This window comes from Leptidea sinapis, chromosome 7 (genome assembly GCF_905404315.1).
Source record: "Leptidea sinapis chromosome 7, ilLepSina1.1, whole genome shotgun sequence".
Classification (NCBI taxonomy): Eukaryota; Metazoa; Arthropoda; class Insecta; order Lepidoptera; family Pieridae; genus Leptidea; species Leptidea sinapis.
In genome coordinates this window covers 11,573,964-11,585,874 of record NC_066271.1, presented here as the reverse complement: position 1 = coordinate 11,585,874, position 11,911 = coordinate 11,573,964, and the positions used below count along the sequence as shown (strand labels likewise).

The 11,911-nt window shown below is 32.9% G+C and overlaps 1 protein-coding gene across 2 annotated transcripts in view; it reads right to left on the bottom strand.

The window, feature by feature from the left end:
* Window positions 1-4,907: 4,907 nt before the first annotated feature.
* The window catches only part of LOC126965227 (SID1 transmembrane family member 1-like), a 39,193-nt gene continuing 32,189 nt past the window's right edge, over window positions 4,908-11,911 (bottom strand). For both annotated transcript variants that reach the window (XM_050808699.1, XM_050808700.1), the window contains 2 exons: window positions 11,814-11,892; window positions 4,908-11,505 (listed from right to left, as the gene is read on the bottom strand). In XM_050808699.1, the coding sequence (XP_050664656.1) occupies window positions 11,329-11,505; window positions 11,814-11,892 (256 nt within the window). In that variant the 3' untranslated portion in view covers window positions 4,908-11,328. The remainder of the gene's footprint in view (window positions 11,506-11,813; window positions 11,893-11,911) is intronic.

Below are 11,911 nucleotides of genomic sequence, written 5' to 3'. Positions count from 1 at the left end.
TAACTTATACTTTTTAATTCTAATTTATATAAATTTTCTTCTTAATAATTAATGTTATCTAATTAATTAAGTAATGTTATATACCTTTTTTAATGCCAATCTGGCTATGGATGATATAATCTGTCCGAAATAAAATATTTTTATTTTATTTATTTCTTTATTTATTTTAACAGTATTTACTGCTGGCGCTTCACAAGCTGTGGCGAAGAAACTTGGGTACAAATTCGTTTACGAAATTACGTACAAAGAATTGGCGGAAAAGGGATTCGTATTTCCAGGGATTGAAGAAAATCCTAAGAGCTCTATGCTTATGTCAATGGAGATAGAATAAAAACATTATAAAGATGTGTAATTGTTGATTTTTTTAGTAAGTACTTGGCATTTATTATAATACCCTCATAGAAGAAAAGTCTAAACATGAGTATATTCGTTGAATGTTTTAAAATATTCTCCATGCAAAGTGTCATAACGTGTTTTTATTTATTTTAAGGCATTATTGTGTCAAATAAATCTCATGAAATAAATATAGTTGTTCGTATCACATTTTTAAATTTGGATCGATAATTGTTTATTCTAATATTGATAAATAACCAGTTTTCTATCGTTTATATACATCATAAGAAAAAAATATATCCCTAATCATTTTTTTTATAAATTTCTGATGGTGCATTTTATAGTTATTTTGAAAAAAGCAAAATCATGCTACGTGATGGTACACTTTTGCATAACGGTTTAAAATAGTCATCCATATCAGCTCCTAACGGGAATAGTTACTTCGAATTGCCAATAATAAATAATAAACCCTGATTTAATATTTTGAGCCAATTATAATATAAGTTTTTGATTTCTGTGTATGGAAATACAATTTAAATGTGTTAGTTTTTTAAAAAATTAGTCTCCATGTTATAAAATCTTTTAGTGAAAAATGCTCACCGTATATTTTATTAAAAAAAAACAGCAGTTTACCAAAGAGAATTTAAACACTACGTTCACAGTTTACCAATGACTTATAATATTTTGACGTGTGTCAACTGTTACTGTCCAAATGGGTTCTAGATTAAACATAATATATCATTCGAAGTCTGATAGCGGAGCAGCAAAAGTGTGCGTAAAGACAATATGAGCACTCTTCTCCTTAGTCGTGTGTCAACTATCCGAATCAAATCCTAACTGAATAAATGTTTACATTGTTGCTTATTGACCAATAATATTTAAAACAACTGGAACGAATGCGGCAATGAATAGACAGACTTAAATACTATCGTGTGTAACTATTTCGGTTTTTTTTATACGATGTGATTTGTATATATGTATAACGTTTTATATTGTAATTACAAAGACGTTTCATTGTTAATATAATATATTATATTATTATAGCAATAATATACGACAATGATATAGTTTACAGACGACGGTGTTTATGTAGTCTATGGTCGTCGTGTACGACGAAATTTACCATAGACTATAGTCTATGGTAAATTTCGGTCCCCACCTTGGCTTTGTTGAATATATCTTACAAAATGTTCTTAGGTAGTGTTCTCCAAAATATAACCAGTTACAATTTAATAGATATTACCTATTATCTTATTCATTGTTTTATTTACTTAACCCAATAAAGTAGTAAAACGAAATAAGGGTCAAATATGTGTAAGGGAAACATTTGTCACATCCAAATTTCGCCTGTGTGTAATATTGACACGGGAGTGGGTCAGGGATTGGAAATAATACTCCGCTTATAGGAACGAGTCTTTATTTGCGTTCACTTTTTCTGAACTTGCACTTCGCCCGTCTGCCGCTGTTCCTCTTGTGGGCGGCGGTACCTTCAACGCGTCACACACTAACTACACAACGCACCGAACACTAAGTCTCTTCTATCTTCTTCTTCTTGGAACACTTCCACTTTTCACTACTTCTTCTTCTTCTTCTTTACTCTTTAGAGTCAGAACTAGAACTGCCGTAGGCCACGCTTAGTACGGCTTATATACCCCCGGATCCGTTCTATTTTCAAAATGATTCTCCCATTCCATCTTTAAATTTAAATTGTACTAGAAAATTCTTTTAACTATTTTTATCCTACTTACACATTTTCCATCCCTTTTTTTCTGTTCGATTTGATCCTGAACTTACTAGAAATTTCCTTTAACTTTACAAAACCAAAAAAAATCCATACACTGGTAGGTGTATCGAACCCGGGTCTACAGCGACTAAAGTAAACACTTTTCCGCTGAGCTACGAGTATTGCTGAAGGAGCTGTTGAAATTAACAATGTCTTGAAGTTTGACAACTCTCGTCATATACTTCGAAGGGTTGCTACGCAACGATATTATGTGCACAAATTACGCATGCGAATTTGACAGGTTAACCAAATTATAGAAATGAAATTCACAGTGAAAGAGAAATACCTAGATAAGTTATTCATTGATGGCTCGTACTTGTAAAAATATAAGGGAATAATCCTAAAAAATATTAAATAAGATATAGGGAAATAAAAGTACCTCCGTTATTATTTCTAATTGAAATATTAAATGGAGCATTAACTGCTTTACCAAGACCATCTCATATTTCTTCTTTATGAAATTTTCGATCTTGGGAACGCATTACGCAGTATCTGAATCTCGACTTTGGTGGGGCTGAACTTTTATACAGAACACCCGATATTTTAGAGTTTATCTTAGAAAAAAATAGTATTATTTAATTATGAATTATTAGTTCTGTGAACATTTGTGAATATGATGGTGTTAAAAAGTATCCTGTAGACATATTTCTGTATTGGAATGATGGAGATAATAATAAATTATGGAATCAGTATAAATAAGTCCATCAAATCACGTGAAACTACTTTCATTGCTAATGTTTAAATACAATCATGCTATAAGTTTACAATAGTTGTAATTCGGCATTATTTAAATAATTTTGACTCCTTTACTGCAGTTCTGCGTCATGGAACTTTTTATTCCGTCTTATTAAGTAAACCACCATCGAATGCAAAAAAATTACCTCATCCCGAAAACATGAGGGAAGTATGTAAGCACCCGCAGATCTAAAAACAGATCATCCCTGAAAAAGAGTATCTAATTGCGAAGTCAAAGTATATTGGCAGATTGAGCGACAGCCTTGCGCGCCTTCCTCGGGGAACCCGTGCATTCTGGTCAATCGCCAAGGAAACTTCTATCAGCCTGCCATTCCGTCACTACATAGGGACAATGACGATCTGGCCGATAGCGAAAAAGACATCTGTTCTCGTAGTCTTTTGCTATCCACTCCACTCTGAATAAGCAGGTACTTCACTAACGCTTATTAAGCTGTGCGACTCACCAATGCCGTCTGTAGTCATCATAGCACCGTCTCTAAGGCGCTTTTCATCATGGATTCCCGATCGTATTACGGACATAATATAATTATGGTACAGAACTAGCACCGGTAGTTATCCGTCTTTTCCGGTTCGCCTACACATTGGGCGTAGTTCCAGACTTATGGACGACATTTTTAGTATCTAAACTGATCTACCGCCCAATTGCAATAGTACCACCTTTCTCCAACTTAATGGAATAATCAACCGCCACGTCTTGGGATACCTGGAGCACCAAGAAAGATTTCTGTGAAACAACAATAAACATTGAAAAACAACAAATGGTTTATGGGTGGCTTCAGACCTGGGGCCAGTATCGGTGCCGGGGTGTCTGGTCATAAAATCAAGCACTATGAAGCCACAATAAGCTGAGCTTTATGCGTTCAACAGGTACCTACAACTGAACCTTGAGAGAAAGTTTAGATCAAGGAATATCGCAATCATTTCAGACAGTCAAGCTGCACGGAAGGCAATAACATCCTATTGAATTTACTCTTAATCTGTTGTGCAGGGTGAAATTAGACCACCGAAAGAGGTTTTTTAACCTTCACTGGACCTGAGTCCTGGTGTCAGACGATCCCTTATACGTAGAATCAGGAAACTCGCGAAATAGCTAATCATTGCCACTCGTTACCAGGCTAAGCTGGTCTTTGGTGGCTACAGTCGGAGATGGGGAAAGCTTTGCGTAAACTTAACTAGGAGTAAATTACCCTTACAGGTTTCCTCTTTGGCAACTGTAAACTTAAAGGGCACCTTACAAAAATTGACTTCTGTGAATCCAGACTATAATACAAATACTGCGAAAATGGTGCACACTGAAAACCAGTGTTGAGCCTGAGACGGCGCGACGTATACTGAGTGGGCCTCCGATTGGCAACACTAAAATGATTGCACTGCTCCTCAATGTTATTGTTTTCATATTTCTTCTTATATTCCACTAGGTCTGTATTAATTATTCGTTATTATTGTTACACATTATGTTGAAATTACTTATTTTGTTAAAAGTTCCTTTGTTTAATGATATAAATTTCGACCTAATATGCCCTGCAGTGTAATTATGTTGCTAATAAAGTTTATTATTACTATTATTAAAAGGCTTACGAAGATTCTAAACTCATTCTACTGAAGTGTGAGGTTATCGCCACAGTAAGCCGAAATCCACCTTCACATAACACTCTAATAATGTAAATCCTCAAAATCTGGATGTGTTTCGAGGAACTTTCTTCCACGTACAACCTTAATGTGGAATAAGCTTTCTTGCGCAGTGTTTCCAGGACGATACGATTTTAGTACCTTAAAAAAAAGACGTATGTATATGTATTTAAAAAGGCCAAACCGCTCCTGTGATTCCTCTGGTTTTGCAAGAAAATGTGGGCGGCGGTGATCACTTAACATCAGGTGACTCGTACGCTCGTTTATCCTCCTCTTCCATAAAAAAATAAGGAAGAATAAAACTTATAATAGCATCAATTTCCTTGGATACCGAATTCGCCATTGACGCAACGACTCGAATTAAAAGGTTAAAAGAGAAAATACTGAAAATGAAAACTCGAAAACATTTGGTACAAAATCACATTTATTTACACTTGTGAGACTAGTCATTTTAAATTCTTATCTTATACAATAAAACTATAATACATAAAGTCATTTCAAATACAAACTCCAATTATTATTAAATCTATACACTTGTTAAGCCACAATGTACCTACGCACGCCATGAGTATACATCGTGGCTTGATTGGTATCAATCAAGCCACAATATGTTAAATGTATTTGCAATCAACAATCATCAAATAAGGTAAGATATATCAATTGAGTAAAACGCAAAAAAGTTTTCAAGCCAAAGTCAACGTTTCAATATATTTGCGATCTAGAATTATCCATGTAGTAGATCACACGCCATAAAGGCCACGAAAAAGTATTCTTATTTCAAAAATTAAAACGTGGGCCGAACTAAAATTAAAAAAAAAATACTGTACATTATTTATAATACATAATAATAGATAATAATAGTACATCAACCGTGTTGAAGAATACAAGGAAAATTCACACGTTATTTACAATTTTACACACAAAAACAACAGTTTGCCAAAAATACTCATCATGTTAAATATAATGTTTTACCTCTTCAAGAAAGAACCACTTTACCAGTGGAAAGCTTTGCACAGGATCCCGGCTGGGTTATTGCTTCTACAACGGCGCCTATTTCTGCCGTGAAGCAGTAATGTGTAAGCATTTTGTGTTTCGGTCTGAAGGGCGCCCTAGCTAGTGAAATTACTAGGCAAATGAGACTTAACATCTTGGGTGACGAGCGCAAGTTTTTGGTTTTTCAAGAATCATGAAAGGTACTGCATTTTAATGGACAGGGTGTATCAATTACCATCAGTTGAACGTCTTGCTCGTCTCATCCCGTATTGGAAAAGACGACGTGTTGCAGAAATTGCCTTTTATTTATTTATGATTCCTTACAGTTAACAAAATGAAAAGAGTATATTAAAAATTATACAGAATAGATACGCCAATTAAAAGGAATACTATTAACAGTACAATAAGTATGTGACAAAGTAGTTTAAGACAAAAACGAAAAATACTAGAAAAACTTACAAGAAAAAATTAAATAGAAAGAAAAGAAGAAATCGTATCCATATTGAGTAACTGAAACGGTGAGTAGTGTGAGTGAATGTGAGAAGTGTGAGTGGTGTGAGTGAATGTGAGTGTTCCAATATGTTTAAATTATGATATGAGACTAATAATTTATCCTGAATATACTGATGATTAACTCCTGCAATTTAAACAGTTTAATATCAGTTTTTTGAACCTCAGACGTGATAAGTTGAAAATGTCAACGGAAGAAAATTTCTTATTATATATGTCAGGAATTCGAAATAGAGGTGAATATTTAAGATACCTAGTAGAAGCGAAGGGAATGTTAAATAAATTAGTATGCCTAGTACGCAATGTTGGTACCTGGAATGATATTTTGTTTAAGATATCTGGACAGTCAAATTTATTACGTAATATATCATAAAGGAGTAACATATCAATTACATCTCTTCTATCTTCCAAGGTATCGATTTTATGATAATTACAGGCTTCTTTGTAGTCTAAAGGAATGAATTGAGATTTAAAATTCAATTTTTTCATAAATATCTTTTGTATTTTTTCAAGGCGGTCAATATAACATTGATAGGCCTCCAGATAGGACTTGCGAATTCAAGGATGCTTCGCACGTAAGCGTAATATAGCACTTTTAGGCACAAGATGTCATTGAAAGGTTCGCAAGTGCGAAGAATAAACCCTAGATTTTTATAAGCCTTCTGTGTTATTATTTCGATGTGGTTATTATGAGTAAGTTTGCTATCATGGATCACACCTAAATCCCTTATTTGAGTAATTTTTGGAATAATTTCGTTACTTAAAGTATAATCTAGTGATAATAGTATCACATGAGTGTTTTACTACCTAATTATCAACAGTTGCATACAAGACTTTTATCTACACCCAAAATATGAATCCTCTAAAAGATTCTGAAACAGTTAGCTTACTGCTAACATTAAAACAGCCAGTCCTAGTAGTAACCTAATATCATCCATTACTGATTATATACAAATAAACTAAGTATTAATGAAAGAATTATTTATTTTAGTAGTAATTTACATTTTGTATAGTGCAATAATTAAAATTCACTTGAATATTATGTTCTTTTGGAAATTAATTGCTCATTTTTTGTAAACAAAACAATAAAAATATCGAAGAAAAATGGCGGGGATTCGAATAACCTACTTTTTTTACGGCGCGCGACGTTCTTGTGGTGTGGAACGCGCGTAAACTTAAATGTTCTTTTTTTGAAATTCATACAGATGCCACGCATCGAGCAATAAGAATGTGGCTGTCTGTTAAAACTCTTTGAGCATGAAGGGAATGAAAAAAATAGGAGTGTTGTTATGAAATTCAGTACAACATTACAACACTCTTTTGGATGATGTAATGGTTATTAGAACATTGGGTGTTTTAATGTTGGTAATAAGCTATCTGTTTCAGAATCTTTAATAGAGGATTTAAAGCATGGGTGTAGATAAAAATATATATTGTATAACAATGTGTGAAAGGGACAGAACAGCTTTCTTATTAGAGAATGCAAACTTTTTAATGAAGTTAATAATGAATACGACTTAGACCGTTTCCAGCCAACACCACTTGAATTTAGACAGCAAGCAAATAAAAACTTTTATCTACACCCATGCTTTAAATCCTCTATTGAAGATTCAGAAACACCCTAATAACCATTACATCACCCAAACGAGTGTTGTAATGTTGTACTGAATTTCATAACAACACTCCTTTGTTTTTTTTCCATCCCTTCAGGCGCAAATAGTTTCAACAGACAGCCACATTCTTATTGCTCGATTCGTGGTATCTGTATGAATTTCAAAAAAAGGACAGTTTCGTTTACGCGCGTTCCACACTACTAGAAGGTCGCGAGCCGTAAAAAAAGTAGTTTATTGGAATCCCCGCCATTTTTCTTATGATATTTTTATTGTTTTGTTTACAAAAAATGAGCGATTCAAGTTTTAACAGCACACCGCCAGATATTTTAAACGCTGCAAAAGAACATAGCATTGGTAATTGCACTATACAAAATATAAATTACTACTAAAATAAATAATTATTTCATTAATACTTAATTTATTTGTATATAATCAGTAATGGATGATATTAGGTTACTACTAGGACTGGCTGTTTTAATGTTAGCAGTAAGCTAACTGTTTCAGAATCTTTTAGATGATTCATATTATGGGTGTAGATAAAGTCTTGTCATGTGATGCTATTATTAATTGAACAGGACGTCAGCTGATGGTAATTGATACGCCCTGCCTATTACAATGCAGTGCCGAGCAGAATTCTTGAAAGACCCACAAATTCTGAGCGGCACCACAACTGCGCTCGTCACTTTGGAACATAAGATGTTAAGCCTGATTTACCCAGTAATTTCACAAGCTACGGCGCCCTTCAGACCGAAGCTCATTACTGCTTCACGGCAGATAAAGGCGCCGTTGTGGTGCCTATAATCTAGCCGGCATCCTGTGCAAAGGAGCCTCCCACTCTAATATTTTAATGTGTATAGTATATAGTTATTTTAGTATGTAAATTATGGTATACAATTTAGTTGGAGTCCCTCATCGTCCATAAATTTTGGTACAAACTAAAATCTATATGTAAATTTTAGTTTAGAATCTTACGGACAAAGCCGCGACAAAAAGCTAGTTTTATTACTTGATCCATTATGTGTGGCTATACTATTTTCCTTATGTTATATTCTTTCAAGTTGTGCTATTGTGTGTTAAAGTTTCAATTGTGTTATTGAACAATTTTTCGTGGTCTCACTCTAATCAGCTTCACTAAATATCAAACTATAAAACTAATTCATTATACTAAACGAGATCTATAAAAATAATTTAAATAAAAAAAAAATCAAAACAATTATTAGCTAGCTTACATTTTCTCGACAAATTTCATGATAAAATGTTTATTTAAAACTAGGATTAGTATATTTTTACTATTATGTTAAAAAATTATAGTTACCCAAGCATTTTTATAATAATATCTTTTTATTTAAGTCTATCGGCTTTACAAAAAAACTTGGTATAAAGTTACTACTGACAATAAACCAAGTATAAGTAAAATTTTGACTGTATCGCTGACAACACTGTCAATACAATGATAATTCTGAAGTTTTCTGAATGTTAGGCAGCCTTGGAAATAAACACGGGATATGTTATACGTCCGTATAAACCAATCATAAGCAAAGTGACTATTGTTAGACTTTGCATACTCTTCGTTTATTCTCAAGTATAACAAGTTAATTTGTAAGGCCGTATATGTATAAATTTACTAAATAGCCTCATGTAAGTTAAAGCATCAATGATTCTATATAACGTTTTCTTAACCAGCGTTTAAAGCCAATATGTCACATCTAGAAATGTAGTTAATTTATATCGGCGTTCCTGTACATTAACATGTCAATACACATACATTTAAAAAAAAACGAGTTTAATCTATTGCAAACTTTTCTAGGATTTTTTTTAATGATGATTAAAAAACCTTTTATGGTATTGTACATAATAAATAGAAACATAAAACGTAGCTTTTATAGCTAACCTTGAAAGGACTAATATTTCACTTTTACGTTTGACATTGTGTTGATAATGAAGATAAATTATAAATATGTTTCGAAATATTAACATAGCTGTATAGATTACAAAAAAAGTGTCACAGAATCTTTGAGCCCAAATGAAGAGTCAATTTTTATTTTACATAATTTGAATGAAAGAGAAAACTCACGCATGAAGTTATTCGTCTTTGGCGTAATAAAACAAAAATCCTTCAAAAAAATATTCCTCATTCTAATTTACGTTAGTATAAAAAGCAATATTGTAAGAAAGAAGGTTTTAAAACAACCAATGAAATTATTTTTATACCGCATTATTTTAGTTAGATAACTTGTAATTATATATATATTGAAATTTATTTAATTCATGTCCATTGGTTGTGGTACAGTAGACATATGAGTTACAAGAGGCTTGGTAACTGAAGTATGATACAAATGGTCTGCTTGACCAGCTAACGTCAGGGTGTCCAATTTGCGTGACGGTGTGTGCGCGCATCAAAAGCTTCACTCTGATAATTCTTTTTCTCTAACGCGCTGAAAAGCGACATATTATGAGAGCGAAGATGTGGAATAGAAAAGGAGTAAATGACAGTCATTGGTAATGTTGATGTGGTTTATCGTGTACTGAGAAAGGATCAAAATTGAGCTAATATGGATGGAAGTATTGAGAAGTAATTACTTATATTTTTTGATTGTTTGCTTATATTAATTCGTTAGCTAAGAAATGTCTAAAACTCCGATATTTCACTTCAAGTCTTTGTGTCTATTTTTAATGTATACAAGAACATAGATTACTAGAAGTACCAACTGAAAAATTATTTACATATAAAGAGACGAAGTGGTCATTGATTACAATTGCAAACGGTCACTCATATATAGAGAGAGATAGCCATGGCCTTTTATCAATTTGAGTTGTTAATAAGTCCACTCTCTGGTATCATCAAGTATGTACAAGGTAAAGTGCCTGATTTCATCAAAAGAATGTTTTTTTACTTATGTATAAACTGAAACCTGTTGTATTCGATAAATATTTGATTATTAACGGTTACCTCTTTCTATTAATTCATTTTTATTACACACAGGTTTTTTAAATTTACAAAAATATCTATATCATACAAGGAATGAAAAACATGGTTACTAGAAGTGCCAAGTAATATGTTAAATTATTGTTTTAATATGAATTGAAAATAATGGTAACATATGAGGAGTTATTGATTTTTAAACGGTAATTTAAAACATCTAGTAATAATATTATATTATAAGCAGCACGCTATAACGGCCTTTTTGGCAACTGTGATAGATTTAACAAATTTCTGTGGTTTTTGTGCAATGTTTTTCGATATTAGTTTGACATATCACATCACTATTGTCATCAATGACATTCTATAGATATGGACATATCATTCGCAGTCTGATAACAAAACGGCAAAAGTGTGCATAAAGCCAATGTAAGCACAATTTTTTCCTTAGTCGTGTATCAACTGTGTGTCAATCAACAAGCCTAAGAGTGCTATAAAAAGTGCTTAAATAATACATTAACGACTTAAAAAATAGATTCTGTGACTCATAATTGGTAAGATTATTTTATTATATAAGACATTGTAGTTAGCTATGTCTATACATTTATATAATACACATAACACAGAAACTTATTATGATGTCATTTATGGCATGTGCCATATTTCGGATTTGATGCTGTATGACGTGCACTGTCTATATGAATAGAACGTCATTGATTGTAATATTACAGAACGGCCATCATAGCGTGCGACTAATGTAGATTCAATGAAAATTTAGTTACTTTTTAAGCCTAAAACACCATAATTTCACTTCTAGGCACCGTTTGCAGGTTGTCATCTATGGTGAGGTACATGTTGAAGGAGAAAAACATGGCTATAGATGACATGAAGTGCCAGATATCGTGGGAGTCGTAGAGCTGCAGAAAACTGCACACCCTGTTGTTTTGCCGCGACTGCGCCGGCGTTAACTGAAACAATAATAATTGTTAAGCGTGTTTCTACTCTTGAAGCTACTACTGCTTTTGAATTGTCAATATAATGTATTTTAGCATATTTTTAAACTGGAATGGAGCGACCTTTAAGCTATTTAATAGTTAATTATTAAATAAAAAGATTTAAAACCTGCTGAAATTAAAATATTTGAATTTAAATACCAGGCGACTGAAAGACAGAGGGTGGCCATTGGTCGTCTTTGGGTTTTTTGTGTGTGCACAAGGTCTTATACAAATTTCAAGGTTTTTTTTAAATAAATTAATTATCTGGCAGCAACACTTACCGCCCAGTTGGTACTCTGGTCCCAATAGAAGTAACTAGAGCTGAACCATATGGTGTATGTCATGGCGATGAAAACCCAACTGTAAATAGATAAAACCA